The 17,763-nt window shown below is 45.0% G+C and overlaps 1 protein-coding gene across 17 annotated transcripts in view; it reads right to left on the bottom strand.

The window, feature by feature from the left end:
• ABI3BP (ABI family member 3 binding protein) overlaps positions 1–17,763 on the bottom strand; it is a 566,204-nt gene that overhangs the window by 88,327 nt on the left and 460,114 nt on the right. For all 17 annotated transcript variants that reach the window (XM_075336532.1, XM_075336540.1, XM_075336538.1 and 14 more), the window contains 2 exons: positions 14,747–14,959; positions 10,655–10,763 (listed from right to left, as the gene is read on the bottom strand). In XM_075336532.1, coding sequence (XP_075192647.1) covers positions 10,655–10,763; positions 14,747–14,959 — 322 coding nt within the window. The remainder of the gene's footprint in view (positions 1–10,654; positions 10,764–14,746; positions 14,960–17,763) is intronic.

Genomic DNA, 17,763 nt, shown 5'->3' with positions numbered 1-17,763 from the left:
CAACGATATGTACATAAACGGAACAAAACACAGTAGAACAATAAACACCGGAAATACCTTCCAGGATCGGAGCGAAGGGAATTCCCGGGGCCACGCACCGGACTCCCCCAGGGAGACCACCAAGAGCGAACCCCTATACAGGGACTGTCTGGCAATCACCCCAGAAGGCCTAAATGCGCAGCAGCCGGGACACAAAGGGCCAGAGGTATAGTCCAAAAATGTCCGCACGAGATGAGAGTCCAGAGTGGTTACGAACCGGAAGGAAGCGGGCAGAAGTGCTGACCAAAGACGGCAGACGGAGTCCGGGCACAGCTTGATGAGTCCGAGTGAAGTCCAAAGTCGGTGTCGGTTGTTTTTCGGGAGGATCCAAAATGTCAATCAGGAACCAAGAGCAGCAAAGCAGGAGTACACAGCAAGCAGTATACTCAGGCACTGGACTAAGCTTAGAGGCGGCCTTTTAAACAGCTGGACAGGAAGTAGGGCAACAGAACAGCAAACTCCATGTTAACCGAGGGCAAGCTCTTTCAAAAGAGAACTGGAAATCCCGGAAGTCTGACAGTACTCCCCCCCCAGAAACGGCCTCAGGACGGATCAGGGCCTGGCTTGTCCGGGTACCGCCGATGAAACTGAGCAACCTTCCGGGGCGCACGAATGTTACCCACGGGTTCCCAGGAATCGTCCTCGGGGGAGTACCCCTGCCAACGTACCAGATACTGAAGCCGATGACGATGGAGCCGGGAGTCAATAATGTCCTCAACCACGAACTGCTCCTCGCTGTCAACCATCACAGGCGGAGGAGGAGGCACGACACGACCATGAAACGTATTAGGGGAAACGGGTTTGAGGAGAGAAACATGAAAGACCGGGTGTACCTTTAAATGGTGCGGCAACCGCAGCCGACAGGCCACAGGGCTCACGATCCCGGTGATCTTAAACGGACCGATGAATTTCTGTCCCAGCTTCTGCGAAGGAACACCCAATCTCAGGTTTTTGGTGGATAACCACACCGAGTCCCCTACCTTATACATGGGTGCCTGTTTCCGGTGAGTGTCTGCCGACCTCTTGTAACGCTCCTGAGCCGAAGCCACAGTGTCCTTTAGAACCTCCAGATTCTGTCGTAGCTCCGTCAATCTGTCCTCCACCGCTGGCACCGAAACCGCAACCGGTGACCTAGGCAAAACATTCGGATGGTAACCCAAGTTAGCGAAAAAGGGCGTTACCTTAGTGGAGCTGCTCTGAGTGTTGTTATACGAGAACTCCGCCAAAGGAAGCATCTTCAACCAATCGTCCTGCAGATGGCTGACATAACATCGGAGGTACTGTTCCAGGGTTTGATTAGTTCGTTCGGTTTGCCCATTTGTCTGAGGATGGTATGCAGAAGATAAACAGACATCAATCTGGAGTGCCGAACAAAACCCCTTCCAGAACTTAGACGTGAACTGCACGCCCCGGTCAGAGATGATCTCATCTGGTACCCCATGCAATCGGAATATGTTCTGGATAACCAAATCCACTGTCTCTGCGGCTGAGGGAAGACCGGTACACGGAATAAAGTGAGCAGCTTTTGTCAACCGATCCACCACCACTAAAATGGTATTGTGACCGCCTGAGACTGGCAACTCCACAATAAAATCCATTGAGATGGATCCCCAAGGGCGAGATGGAACGGGTAACGGTTGGAGGAGTCCCGTAGGAGCCACACGAGGGACCTTGCACCGGGCACAAACCACACATGAGTGGACATAGTCTTTTACATCCTTTAAACAGGTAGGCCACCAGAAAAAACGACTCAGAAATTCCTGCGTCTTCTGTACCCCCCTATGACCAGCCAACACGGAGTCATGGACCAACTTGAGAACCCGAAGTCTTACGGCCTCCGGGACATAAATACGTCGCTCTCTCAACCACACACCATTCCGAAGAACAAGAGTCACATCATTCGGGGGGGCAGCAAGAAATACGTCACCATCATAGGCCAGCTTGATGTCCTTCCACAAGTCCTGGTCCTGGATTACTCCAACGAAATTGGCATCTGATAACACGGTCTGAGACGGGGTTCCAGGCATGAAGTCCATGGCGTGGATTTGGGACAAGGCATCGGCTTTCCCATTACGTGAACCTGGACGGTATGTAACGATAAAATTGAACTGATTAAGGAATAAGCTCCAACGGGCTTGCCGTGGAGACAGGCACCTGGCAGACTTAAGAAATTCCAGGTTACGATGATCTGTGAGTACTATCACTTGCTGCGCAGCTCCCTGTAAGTGGTGTCTCCATTCCTTAAAAGCTGAAATAATCGCCAACAATTCCTTGTCCGCAATGTCATAGTTCCTTTCTGCAGGGGACAACCGGCGAGAAAAGAAAGCACACGGATGCAAGAGACTCTTGTCCCCAGTCCTTTGGGAAAGGATAGCCCCTAATGCATAATCGGAAGCGTCGACTTCCACAATAAAGGGGAGTGCGGGATTCGGGTGTACTAGTATTGGCGCTGAGGTAAAACAAACCTTGAGACGATTGAAAGCTTCCTGGGCCTGGGCGGACCACACAAACTTCTGTCCTTTCTTGGTTAACAGAGTGATGGGACGGACGATCTCTGAAAAGTTACGGATAAAGCGTCGGTAAAAGTTGGCAAAACCGACAAAGCGTTGTACCTCCTTGATGTTTCCCGGTTCCGGCCAGTCTAGAATTGCTTGTATCTTGCCAGACTCCATGTTCAGTCCCTGAGGAGAGATGACATATCCTAAAAATTGTATTTGTGAGCAATGGAATTCGCACTTCTCCAGTTTAATTTACAGGTGGTTATCCCTCAGACGGGTAAGTACTGTCTTGACGTGCTCCTGGTGTTCCTGTAGGGAATCAGAAAAGATCAAGATATCATCCAGGTAAATCACCATGAATTGGTCCATTATATCCCTAAAAATATCGTTGACTAGGTGTTGGAAAGCCGCAGGAGCGTTACAAAGTCCAAAAGGCATCACTAGATACTCATAATGTCCATACCGACATCTGAACGCTGTCTTCCACTCGTCTCCGGGACGTATGCGGAGTAGATTATATGCCCCACGGAGATCCAATTTAGTGAATATCTTTGCCTGTTGGACTCTCTCCAATAGCTCAGGAATCAACGGTAACGGATACCGGTTCCGGATGGTTATCTTATTTAGTTCCCGGTAGTCAATACAAGGTCTCAGAGTCCCCTCTTTCTTTTTCACGAAAAAGATGGGTGCCCCTGCTGGTGAGGTAGAAGGGCGAATAAATCCCTTGGCTAGACTTTCATCGATGTAATCCTTTAGTGCTTCTAGCTCAGGTGCCGCCAACGGGTAGACATGACCAAACGGGATCTCCGCCCCTGGGAGTAAGTCTATGGGACAATCATACGGTCTATGCGGGGGAAACCGATCTGCTTTTCTTTTGTCGCATATATCAGCGAAGTCATGATAAACCGGGGGTAGAACAGGTACCTGTACAGTGCCCTCCGCATTCGGTGTTACTGGAACCGGTACAGTTGGACTAATGGTCAGACCACTCTGCGGTGGGAAGGATATTTCCTTAGTCTCCCAATCGATGACTGGATTTGTAGACCGTAGCCACGGAATTCCTAAAATAATCGGAAAATGGGGAGAAGAAATCAACATGAAACAAAGGGTCTCCTGGTGACCTGGCTTCATCACACATTCTAGGGGTACTGTTTCCCGATCAACTGGTCCAGAAACTAACGGAGATCCGTCTACCGTCTCCATGGTAACCGGTGAGGATCTTTGTTGAGTCCGGATACCGTGTTTCCTGGCAAAAGAAGAGTCCATGAAATTACCCCCTGCCCCAGAGTCTATCATAGCAGATGTAAGTATTAACTGTCCCTCCCACCGAATCTGAATGGGAAGCGAGCAATGGGTGTATTTCCCTTCTGAGTCCTTAGGTGATGTTGACATTACAGTCAAGGGAAATACCGCATCCAGGTGTCCACTTGCCTCAGAGATATCGGACTCTGCGTCCGTGTTGTCACACTCTGCCATGGCTGCCAATACCTTATTTGGGCGATTTGGACGTCTCGGGCAGTCAATCAAGAAATGGTCCGATTGACCGCAATAGAAACACAAACGCTCACGGAGCCGGTGTTCACGACGTTCGTTGGTCTCTCGCTTTTGCAGAGAGTCCACTTGCATAGGAACGTCCTCGGCCTCCCGTGGCGTCCTGAGAGCGGGTTCTCTGGAAGGAAACGCAAAGTTGGTTACCCGGTTTACAGCTGCCCATTTTTCCTGTCTACGTTCCGTCAAGCGGGTATCAATTCGCACACAGTGTTGGAGAAACAGTTCAAAATCCCCTGGAGATTCGGAACGAGCTAACTCGTCCTTGATGGTACCGGACAAACCTTTTCTGAAAACTGACAATAACGCATTGTTTCCCCAGTCGGTGTCTACCACTAACCTCTTGAACTCAGTGGCGTATTCAACGACAGACCGCTTTCCCTGACGTAAGGAAAGGAGAGCCGATTCAGCGGTAGCACGGCGATTCGGATCATCAAACATTTGCGCCATTGCGGTCAGAAAGTCATCCAGGTGATTTAAACGGATATCCCGATTCTCTATCATAGGATTAGCCCAAGCCAGTGCTCGTGAGGTTAATAACATGATTATACATAACACTTTTGACCGGTCAGAACGGTAATAATCAGCATGTACATCAAAAAACAGTATACACTGGTTAACAAATCCACGAAACTGACTACGATCACCACTGAAACGAAATGGGGGTAACCTAGGCATACCGGCAGCTGATACGGACGTAGTGGGGATGGCTTCCTGAGCCTCCACTCTGACTTGCAAATCCTGAATAGCCGGACCCAGTACCTGGTGATCATGGCCCAGCTATGCCTCCACATCTCTAAGTTTAGTCTGCACCGCCTCAATCTCCTGCTGCAAGGAGTTAATCATGGAAAAAAGCTGATCTACTTGTGTCTCAGTCATTGCCCCAGCGAAATCCTTTTATGGCCTGAGTATAATGTAATACTATTGTATGTACTGAGGATTTCGATTGCGTTAGGGCAATGACAATCAGAGACGAGTTCTTGGTGCAGAAATGTTTATAACAGGTAACCAACGATATGTACATAAACGGAACAAAACACAGTAGAACAATAAACACCGGAAATACCTTCCAGGATCGGAGCGAAGGGAATTCCCGGGGCCACGCACCGGACTCCCCCAGGGAGACCACCAAGAGCGAACCCCTATACAGGGACTGTCTGGCAATCACCCCAGAAGGCCTAAATGCGCAGCAGCCGGGACACAAAGGGCCAGAGGTATAGTCCAAAAATGTCCGCACGAGATGAGAGTCCAGAGTGGTTACGAACCGGAAGGAACCGGGCAGAAGTGCTGACCAAAGACGGCAGACGGAGTCCGGGCACAGCTTGATGAGTCCGAGTGAAGTCCAAAGTCGGTGTCGGTTGTTTTTCGGGAGGATCCAAAATGTCAATCAGGAACCAAGAGCAGCAAAGCAGGAGTACACAGCAAGCAGTATACTCAGGCACTGGACTAAGCTTAGAGGCGGCCTTTTAAACAGCTGGACAGGAAGTAGGGCAACAGAACAGCAAACTCCATGTTAACCGAGGGCAAGCTCTTTCAAAAAAGAACTGGAAATCCCGGAAGTCTGACACAGCAGACCAGGATCGTGGAGGGCTGAGAGGGAGTAATAAACATTGAGTCTCTAAGTGTGTCTGTGTATTTATTTCTATTTAAGTATTTTTTCTCTGTGTGGTGTCTTTTTTTAACCCTTTATTGGAGATTCTTAATGGCCGGGTAAACTTGCCTGACATTAAGAATCTTTGGCTTAATACTAGCTAGTAAAACAAAGCTAGTATTAACTCATTATTACCCAGCAAGCCACCCATCACCAGGGCAGCTGGAAGAGTTGGACAGCGCCAGATGATGGCGCTTCTATGAAAGCGCCATTTTCTGGGACGGCTGCGGACTGCAATTCGCAGCAGAGGGGCCCAGAAAGCTTGGGCCAACCTGTGCTGCGGATTCCAATCCCCAGCTGCCTAGTTGTACCTGGCTGGACACAAAAATGGGGCAAAGCCCATGTCGTTTTTTTTTTTTAATTATTTCATGAAATTCATGAAATAATTAAAAAAAGGGCTTCCCTATTTTTTTAGTTCCCAGCCGGGTAAAAATAGGCAGCTGGGGGTTGGGGGCAGCCGTACCTGCCTGCTGGACATGGCTAGCATACAAAAATATGGCAAAGCCCACGTCATTTTTTGGGGGGGGGGCAAAAAACTCCTGCATACAGTCCTGAATGGAGCATGCTGAGCCTTGTAGTTCTGTTTCCCCTGTCTCTCCCTCCAGCATACAGTCCTGGATGCAGCATGCTGAGTCTTGTAGTTCTACAGCTGCTGTCTGCTCTCATGCATACACTAGAGGATGAAGTATGCTGAGCCTTGCAGTTCTGCTCCCCCTGCCTCTCCCTCCAGCATACAGTCCTGGATGGAGGATGCTGAGCCTTGTAGCTCTGCAACTGCTGTCTGCACTCCTCCATACAGAGAGACAGCAGACAACAGCTGCAGAACTACAAGGCTCAGCAAACTCCATCCAAGACTGTATGCAGGAGTTTTTTGCCCCCCCCCAAAAAAATTATGTGGGCTTCGGGATGTTTTTGTATGCTAGCCAGGTACAGCAGGCAGCTACGGGCTGCCCCAACCCCCAGCTGTCTATTTGTACCCGGCTGGCAACCAAAAACATAGGGAAGCCCTTTTTTTTTTTTAATTATTTCATGAATTTCATGAAATAATTAAAAAAAAAATGACGTGGGCTTCGCCCAATTTTTGTGTCCAGCCAGGTACAACTAGGCAGCTGGGGATTGGAAGCTTTCTGGGCACCCCTGCTGCGAATTGCAGTCCGCAGCCGCCCCAGAAAAATGGCGCTTTAGTAGAACCGCCATCTTCTGGTGCTGTATCCAACTCTTCCAGCTGTCCTGGTGACTGGTGGCTCGCTGGGCAATAATGGGGTTAGGGCTAGCTGTATATTATCAACTAGCCCTAAGCCCGAAATTCATGGTGTCACGCCAATATTAGTCATGGCCACCATGATTTTTTAGTACAGATACAAAAAAACACAAAAAAATATTTTTATTAGAAATAAAACACAACACAATTAGTGACTCCATCTTTATTGAAATAAAGAACCCCCCTCCGCAGTAATCCTGGCTTAAGGTGCCGCGCCGTCCAATTCGGAACCAATATCATCTGATCGGTTTGCTCGGCTTTTATACAATCAGCTGATGCATCAGTGCAAAAACAAACTACACACTTCTGTGCAGACTCCTGTCCGACAGCAGCAGCTGATAGTTTAGCCGGCTGGGCAGTAAAAAGCCGGCCTCACCGCTCGACTTATAGTGTCAGCTGATGCCGTCAGGTGACCGCATCAGCTGATCATCGCCAGGTCTGAGAGAGAGAAAAGAGAGAGAAAAGAGAAGAGAGAGAGGGAGAGAGAGAGGAGAGAGAGAGAGAGAAGAGAGAGAGGAGAGAGAGAGAATAGAGAGGGGAGAGAGAGAGGAGAGAGAAGAGAGAGGGAGAGAGAGAAGAGAGAGAAAGAAAAAGAGACTGAGAAAAAAAGAGAGCAAAAAGAGAAAAGAGAAAAAGAGAGAGAGGGGGGCAAAAAGAAAGAAAAAGAGAGAGAGAAAAAGAGAGAGAAAAAGAGAGAGAGAGGAGAGAAAAATAGAGAGAGAAAGAGAGAGAAAAAGAGAGAGAAAGAGAAAGAAAGAGAGAGCGAGAAAGAGAGAGAGAGAGAAAAAAAGTGAAAGGGAGAGAGAGGGAGAGAGAGACAAGAGAGAGAGGAGAGAGTAATGCAGCCTCATTCCGTGAACTGCTCCGATTTTAGAGGTGTGTCCCACGGCTCACAGCTGATGTCTGGCTCCTCCCCTCAGTGCAAAATTAAATTAAATTATAATTATAAATAAATAATAATTATAATTTAAAATAAAAAATATATTAATTTCTTTACCGGGATGTCCGGGACTTGAAGTCTTGAACTAACTCTCTTTAGGCAGTAGCTTTATCCATTGAGCCACTGCCTCTAATGAACAGCATAGGAAGATTTGGTAATCTTGACCTCTATACTGCAGTAGAGAATCTAGAAGCAGATTGTTCAGCTGCAAGGATGGATGGTGTAAGGGGGAAACGATGGTGCCATTCAGCGAGCTAACCACTCAATCTTCCTATTTCAGGTTTATACACGCATTATATGACTTGTAAATTTCCTTGCATTCTGGCCACGGTGCTCATTTCAATGAAAGGCCACACCTTTCCCCCTGACCTGATGGTCGAATAAAACAGCTTTTTTTTACTGCATATTTGGTTAGTGCCTTCCGTGTCTTTTCACATGGACTGGATGGGCGGATGGATGAATGGGCGGATGGATGGATGGGCGGATGGATGAATGGGAGGATGGATGGATGGGCAGATGGGGGGATGGATGGGCCGATGGATGGATGAATGGGTGCTCGTGTTCTATGGCGCTCCTGTCAGCTTCATGTAGCAGAGCTGTATGCGTCGCGGGACCTCTGTGGATTATGCCGGACCTGGAGGGGTATTTGGAGATTTTAATAAAATGGTGAAAGAGGGTGTTTTTTTGTCTTTATTACAAATAAAGGATTTTTTCGGGTGTATGTGTTTATTTACTTTCACTTACAGGTTAATCATGGAAGGTATCTTGGGGAGACGCCTGTCATGATTAACCCCGTTATTACCCTGCTTGCCACCGCACCAGGGCAATTCGGTATAAGCTGGGTAGAGTCCCGGGACTGTCACATCTAATGGATGCAGCAATTCCGGGTGGCTGCCTGCTGATATTGTTAGAGTGGTGGGCTCCCCATAACGTGGCGCTCCCCATTCTGACAATAGCAGCCTCCAGCCATGTGGCTTTATCCTGGCTGGTATCAAAATTGGGGGGAACCACATATTTTTTTTTTAATTTATTTATTTATGTATTTATTTTACTGCACGATATAGACCTGCCCGCCGGCAGTTGTGATTGGTTGCAGTGAGACAGCTATCACTCATCATGGGGGCGTGTCTGACTGCAAATAATCATGGGCGCCGGTTGGCGGGAAAAGCAGGGAATACCTGATTGAATAATGAAGCGGCAGTCATTTTCAAAAGAGGAAAAGCCGCCGGAGCTTTGTGACAGCTGTGTAGCCTCGCGCCCGTGATCGGTGAGTAGAAAAGAGAGAGGGATTATTGTGCTGGGGATGCAGGACGCATGCAAATACACAACGTGCGCACATAGCCTTACTGTGAAAAGCCACGCTTTTGGTGATTGAACCATTATCAAACGGTAACTCGAACTGCCGAACTTGAAGCAAATCGTTCGAGTTCGTCGAACGACTCGAACACCGCCCAAAATCACTCGAATTTGAAAGTGGTGAACCGTTCGACTCGAACATCGCTCAACTCTACTTAACACTAGAAGTCCCAGGAATTTCGAGCTCCATAAGGTTCCAATGGTAGACATGTTAAATGACTGATCTCTGTGACTTTTAGTGTTAAGACCACACAGTCTCTTTAACTCACTGCATAATGCTCACTAAACACTTAGACAAAATGCATTCTATACTCTTAGATAAATGCTAAGAGCTGTGTAGTTGAGAAAATGGATGATTTTTTGGGAAATTTCTACTTTACTAATACCGCAAGGGCTTTCCAACTGCCCAAAACCAATTTTAACAAGAACATGCACTCCAAAAGTCAAATGGCACTGTTTCCATTCTGAGTGCTCAAACTGTAGTATACGACCAGATATTAATACGACCAGATATTAATTAGTATTGTCAGATACACAAGTCAGATTAAAAAAAAATGAGGCTGTATCCTCCTGAAATCCCAAATAGGCCTTGTCACTTAGGTGTTAAAGGGGATAGCAACTGGCTGCAAAAACTGTAAAACAAACCACCAACATAAACATTATGGAAAAAAAGATGCAAAACATTATGTGTGAATCCTGCTAATTTGCTATTTGTGATGAAATTTTGAATGCAGTCGGACTCAAGTACCCGAGTATAATGGAAGTCAAATGGGGACTTAAGCATTTTCCAGATGCTCGGGTTCCCCTTTGACTTCCATTATACTCGGGTTGCGCCTATCTGAGCATCCAACTGCTCCTTACGAGTATTGAGCACCTGAGCATCGTAGTGCCTGCTCATCAGTAGTAAAAATGTTAAAGGAGTTATCCCATATATACTTCTTTTCTAGTTATCAATTATCAGTAAGTAGAGGGATATAAAGTATATGCAGTTACTTTTGCCTCTCTTGACGAATGAATAACATCCTGATTCCCTCTCAGAAGTAAGACAGAAATGTCGGTGAACTACATGGTTACATCACATCCAGGGTCTAGTGCCCAGCACTAAGACGGAGCTTGTAAGTCCAGACAAATGGCTCATTAGTGTCCACTACTGAGGTAGGTGTACAAAGCTATCATCATCAGGAAAAATCTAGGAGATGCTACCACTGATAACCACTGATGGCAATTTACGTTATCTCAAAATATGACAAATATTTTTAATTTTACATTTTAAAGCAGAAATGATTTTGCAAAATACAAAAAAGAATATGGTAAAGATTACATAGGCAAAAATATCTATACTTAATATATTCACCACTTACCTTGTATCTGGCTTTAGGTTTTCTACTGTAGAGTGTGTCTGATTTGTAGTTATAATTGACTGGTCTTTTCCAGGTAGTCCACCATTTTCTTTTGAAATTACATTATATTCTGAAAAGAAACATGTTTATTGAATGGTTTTCTGGGAGAAATACAAAAATGAATGACATTTGCCGATAGTACTTAGTTTGCTGTCACCACTGGCTGTTACTGGCTTATAGTTGTATACTGATTCAGGTGTTGCACCAAGGCCAAAAGACGTGAATGTAGTAGATTTCGGCCATGGTTATGGTACTGTGGCGCACATGCATCAGCCAGAGGTAGTGCTTGAAGAGACCGTGTCACAATGCACTTGTTGTCAACCACTAAGTAAAGCTCCAGAGTCCTTATCATTAAAAGTACCCAGATTTGAATGAACGAGAAACTAAAGGTTTGATTCATCAAAACTTTTTTTGACAGAATTCTGAAGTAAAAAGCTTTGAAAAGCTGCAAAGTTTTGGGCACTACTCAAAGCTGCACTAAAATGTTGTGACACTTGGCATTCTCAAGGCATTTTTGCACAACTGTGACAAAAAGGGTGACCGCTGCATGTTAAATTCATGACAAATAGTGGTGTTTGTTACACCCCTAATTTTACTTGGAGCAAACATACTGATTCAGAAGGGATTGTCTGAGCAGTGGACAACCACTTTAAGATAAAGGGTCTCAGAGCTGTTGTTTTTATTTTTTAATTTCTCCGCTCTGTTGAAGGTATTTTAGACTAAAAATTAGAGTACCTACAGTGGGGAAAATAAGTATTTGAAACACTGCCAAGTTTGCAAGTTTTCCCACCTAGAAAGAAAGGAGAGGGCTGTCATTTTTATTGTAGGTACACTTCAACTGTGACAGACAGAATCCTTAAAATAAAAACCAGAAAATCACATTTTATGATTTTGAAATAATTTGCTTTTTAATGCATGAAATTAGTATTTGGTCTCCTATCAATTAGCAAGAATTTTGGCTCTCAAAGACCTATTATTTTTTATTTAAGAAGCCTTCCTACTCTGCACTCATTACATGTATTAATTGCACATGTTTGAACCTGTATAAAAGACACCTGTTCAGACACTCAATTAAACTCCAACCTCTCCACCATGGCCAAGACCAAATAGCTGTCTAAGGACACCAGGGACAAAATTGTAGACCTGCACAGGGCTGGGATGGGCTACAGGACAATAGGCAAGCATCTTGATGGGCAGGCAATAACTGTTGGTGCAATTATTAGAAAACGGAAGAAACACAAGATGACTGTCAGTCTAAGGCGGGCTTTGCACTCTACGACATCGCAGGTGCGATGTCGGTGGGGTCAAATTGAAAGTGACGCACATCCGGCATCGCATGCGACATCGCAGTGTGTAAAGCCTAGATGATACGATTAACGAGCGCAAAAGCGTCGTAATCGTATCATCGGTGCAGCGTCGGCGTAATCCATAATTACGCTGACGCGACGGTCCGATGTTTTTCCTCACTCCTGCGGCAGCACACATCGCTGTGTGAAGTCGCAGGAGCGAGGAACATCTCCTACCGGCGTCACCGCGGCTTCCGTAGGTTATGCGGAAGGAAGGAGGTGGGCGGGATGTTTACATCCTACTCATCTCCGCCCCTCCACTCCTATTGGCTGCTTGCCGTGTGACGTCGCAGTGACGCCGCACGACCCGCCCCCTTAATAAGGAGGCGGGTCACCGGCCAGAGTGACACTCGCAGGGCAGGTGAGTGCATGTGAAGCCGGCGTAGCGATAATTTTCGCTATGCCAGCTTTCACAAGATATTGTACCTGCGACGGGGGCGGGGACTATCGCGTGCAACATCGCAGCATCGGCTTGCGATGTCGCAACATGCAAAGCCCGCCTTACTCGATCTGGGTCTACATGCAAGATCTCACCTCGTGGGGTAAAGATCATTCTGAAAAAGGTTAGTAATCAGTCCAGAACTACACAGGAGGAACTTGTCAAACACCTGAGGAGAGCTGGGACCACAGTCTCAAAGAATACCATTAGCAACACACAACGCCGTCATGGATTTAAATCCTGCAGGACACTCAAGGTCCCTTTCTTCACGCCAGCACATGTCCAAGCCCGTTTTAAGGTCACCAATGACCATCTGTATGATCCAGAGAGGCATGCTAGTTGGAAGAGGGTGCTTTGGTTAGATGAGATCAAAATAAAAAACTTTTTGGTATGTAAAGTATGAGTACAACCCCAAGAACACAGTACCAACCGTGAAGCATGGGGGTGGAAACATCATACTTTGGGGGTGTACAAGATGACTGCACCATATTGAAATGAGCATAGATGGGGTCATGTATCGTGTTTTGTGAGAAACAAAGGTTTCTGTACCAAATATTTAGTTCTGTTTTTCTATTGTGACAAATTCTTATTTCAAGAAATAAAATGGCAATTAATTATTTAACACTAGAACTACTGAGGTAGTCATTTTGACTACTTTGCACCATGTATTTCTATATAGGTGTCACGAGTCCAGTAGTTCTAGTGTTAAATATCATACAATGTGATTTTCTGTATTTTTTGTGGGGGTTCCGTTTGTCACAGTTGAAGTGTACCTACGATAAAAATTACAAGCGTCTCCATTGGTGATAGTGGTAGGTAGGTGTGATGGTGGTAGGTGTGAAAAGTTGCAAAATCGGCAGTGTTGATATACTTATTTTTCCCACTGTAATATGCTTTGATGCCTAATATAGACCAAGAATGTTGTATTTAAAAAATGTTACAAGCACAATCATTGTCATAACTGCTCACCATTCACTGCAGCTTTACTCTGCTCTCGGTAATAATACCAGTGTCGGGAGAAGAGAGCTGCAGGGGTGAACATTAATGAAGATGATCGTGCAATCAATGTTTGTCACATACAATGCTCTGTCCTTGTACCAGATTTAATGGGCATCATTCATTCTATGTAATAAAATCACAGTATGTAAGGTCCTCTGTAAAGCAGCTTTATACTGTTCTAACACATTAGCATGTTCTCATTATCTTTGCTGGGTGTTTTGCCAGTATACGTTTCCTCCAAATTAATAGGTGTTCTATGTAAATGGCCTAAGAATGACAGTATATATGACAGTGAAGTTACATAATAAGTCACACAGGAGGAAGTAACAGATGTGAGTGCTGACATTCTGGGTATGTTTCCCTACTATAATAAAGTATGAATTTTAACTATACAACTTCTTTTTGTGGTTAGTTTTCACTACTCATAGCATATTAGCACGCCCATGGTGGTGTGCTAACATGCTATTCAATGCCAGCGTCATCAGCGATGATGCGCGTACCTGTGTCTGTTGTCTCCCCTGATGACTCCGGCTTTAGACTAAATGCGCATGGTCAGAAGTCCCCAGCACTTGTGGTCATGCGCACTAGACCTCTCAGTGCGTATGACTGGAAATATCGGGCATTCTGATCATGGGCACTGACCCTAAGCCCGGCGTTCTGATGCGGTGGCAGCGGGCACAGGTATGCGCCACCACCGATGACGCTGGCATTGAATAGCATGTTAGCACGGCTAATATGCCCTTGCGACTAGTCCCTGCGCTCATTAGCATATCATAAAGGATTTTTAGAAATACGTTTTCTAAAGATCTCTTTATCTATGCTACTAGATACAGGGACAGTTAGGCAGGAATTGGAAATATGCACCCAGAATTGCTCGTGCTCCTGGGTGCATATTGCACTTGACAGGTTCTCTTTAAGAGACTATTACTGTAGTATTTTTACCATGGCCCTTAGGACAGTAAAATACAGTCACTCTTCACGTCTGGCTGCAGTTAATGGGTGTCTCATATTTCTCTAACTGCTGAAAATATATGGAGTGGTGTAGTAAAACATTAGCTCTATGCCCAAGAGTCTAGATAAAGTAAAACTAATAGTGCCTTAACACGCTTCAATAAAGAATATGTTTGGTGATTTATTGCTTGCCCTACATTAGAAAAAAAATAACAGGTGTTAGTGTTACAAAATCAAACAAATACCACTAAAGGGAATCTGTCACCAAGTTTAGTGTCTGTAGTGTGTGGTAGATTAATTAATTAATTTAATACAAACCAGTAACAGTGTCATTGTCAGGTTTCTCCCAATTCAAGACAACAAAAGATGAACACCCTTCCACCGTTACGACTGTGAGATTAGTTGGGGGGTTCTGAGGAGCACTGGTGATTTCTTGGTTGGTGCTTTCCTCTTCGGTGGAAAAGTGTTTTTCAGTATCCGTGATGGAGCATGGTACGGAATCATTCTTGCTCATGTATACTACATGAGGTGCTATGGAGAAAGGTTTAATCAAAATGGATGTACATATACAGTATTTATAGATAAAATATGGTATACTTTACTAGAGTTTAATAAGAAATCAATGATAATAAACTCATCCATGATGAAGGGGAAGTCTCTGTGTTTGGATGTTATGGACATCCGTGTTTCATTTATCCATTTTTAATAATTCTGCCCCAATGTTCTTTCCTTCGCCAATGTAACTTGAAGTAACGAGTAACTTGAAACTACATTCAACATACAATGTCACAGTCCGTGCCTGCCTGCAGTACTTGTAATTGGCTGGAAGATCAAACCAATCATTATTTCACTGGTAAAATCATTCTATTACTGAAGTGCTACCTACCAGCATATCCCTAGAGTACAATTCTGTATTCTGTGGACTTCTGTATGATATACAACAAGCCTACAACCTACAATAGCCCTCAGTCCAGTACACCACTGCGCAACCAGCTCTGTCCTCACCTATTGTACCATCACCCATTCCCTGTAGACTGTGATCCTTCGCGGGCAGGGTCCTCTCTCCTCCTATACCAGTCTGTTTTGTACTGTTAATGATTGTTGTACGTATACCCTTTTTCACTTGTAAAGCACAATGGAATAAATGGCGCTATAATAATAAATAATAATAATAATAATATTGTACTGTTATTTCTATTACTAAATATTCTGTATTACCTGTATTTTTAGTACTGTGCTACTGTTTTCCTTTCCTTATCTTCTGTTCTGCTGTTTACCTGTACTACTTGCCCTGTACTGCTCCTTTAGTGTTGTGTACTACTCATTACCTATAATACATATTCTGTGTTACTCTTTACCCTACATGTTCTGTACACAACACTGAAGAAACTCCTGTCTTTAACACAGAAAGTGATTTACAGCTTTTAATAAGTCTTTCTGTCTTTTACATGTAATGCCTTGCTTTCTCTATTTTAGTTATTATTATTATTGCAACTTGAAAAACTACTTAAACTCATTAAAAAATTAGATAAAAAGAAACAGAAATAAAATTAACTTTTAAAAATACACACCATTGCCTATGACTTCCTTAATGGAACGGTAACCAGGTTTTCCCCATATAAAGTACAGCCAGAACCTGTTAGCACTCCATTACAGCATTTTAGAATGCTTTATAAATGTCCACAATCCACTCTGCGAGGCAAAAAATATAGATTTTCTTATACTCACCTACAGGGTCATCTGGTCAGATGAGTGTCACTGGTTTTGATCCGACACCTCCTCTCTTCTTGTGAGCGCTGTCCTCCTTCCAGCTTTTTGTGGATGACATGTCCTACATCATTCACACAGTGTCCCTGTAGAGGTCAGTGGGTGATTGGACACAGCGGCGAATAAAATGAGGAGGCAGTGGTGACTGAACCAACAAAGGTTTATTAATTACATACAAATTAAGGATTATAAAAGCTAATGATGTGACACAAGTAAGAATGCTAAATCAGAGTACTTCACATAAGCAACACAGATATCCGGAATACAATCACAGTATGATTTACATGTTATTACTCCTATCACTAACAGTCACCACACCATCGGTGTAATCGTATTCTAGATCCCTCTAGCAGGGAAACGTCAAAATCAGCCTATTAACTCAACTTAACTATACTATACAATGCTACAAGCTGTATCAGAGTCAAAGACGTTGCTCACTAGGCCTCAAGTCCAAATGGGGGGATTTCTCACACACTATACAGCCTGAACCCTCTGCTTTCTGAAGCACGGACTTAGTTCCCACTCAATACTGTGTCTCTGCGCAGGAAGCAACAACCCAGCTCCGGATCTTGACCAGAGTAGTCTGCGGCTTGACCATGACGTCAGGAATGTGGTTCTTTACAGGTGTAGTCTGCAGCTTGACCATGAAGTTAGGGCTCTCCGGTACGTCTGCTAGCATCAGTTACGATTCTTCTACTGGTGTCGAATATGACTCTGCTGTGGGTGAGGGTTTCAGGCTTCTACTAGCATGGGTCACAGATCTTCCTCTCAGATAGGGTCACCGATTTTCTTTTCTGTGTTAGGTCATGGATCTTCCTCTTAGCTCTGGTCTTCCAGAGGATGTGGCTGATCTAGGACCCTTCTTGGCAATGGGGCTATAAGCCCAATTCACTGACATCTGTCCTTACTCATCGGGGATTTTGGCTCCAACTACTCCTCTTCCGGACCTGACTGTGCCTTTTATACTTAGTAACTGCATTACATGTGTCATCTGACCCTGAGTCCCTTCTTATTCCATACTCAGAGGAAAAACATAGTCTATTATTTAGGTCTTATTTCTAATATTCCCGGCAATGTTTTTGGTCAGCACATGGCGATGCTTACTTGCAGACATTTCTGCATCCCCTTACATCCTACATTGCGGTCCTGGATAGGCGCCCTTGTCTCTGCCCTACAGAGGGCAGAGCACATACTGTAATGTGCATGTGCAGGGAAAGTACTTCACTCTGCCAACAGCAGGGCAGAGATAAGTGCGCCTGCGCAGGAGCGTGATGGAGGACACTGTAAATGATGAAGCAGGGAAGGAAGATGATTATCTCAAGAATAGAGGCTGCACTGGATAAAGACCAGAGACACCCATTGGACTGAGACGCCCTGTAGGTGAGTATAAGAAAAGGTAATTTTTTTACCTTGCAGAGCGGATTGGGGACATAAGGCCGCTTTACATGCAACGACATCGCTAACGAGATGTCGTTAGGGTCACGGAATTCATGACGCACATCCGGCCTCGTTAGCGACGTCGTTGCGTGTGAAACGCAGGAACGACTGTTAACCATCAAAATTACTTA

Source organism: Anomaloglossus baeobatrachus, chromosome 2, assembly GCF_048569485.1.
Source record: "Anomaloglossus baeobatrachus isolate aAnoBae1 chromosome 2, aAnoBae1.hap1, whole genome shotgun sequence".
Classification (NCBI taxonomy): Eukaryota; Metazoa; Chordata; class Amphibia; order Anura; family Aromobatidae; genus Anomaloglossus; species Anomaloglossus baeobatrachus.
The sequence above is the reverse complement of the archived record's forward strand: the minus strand, read 5'-3'. Positions and strand labels throughout refer to the sequence as shown.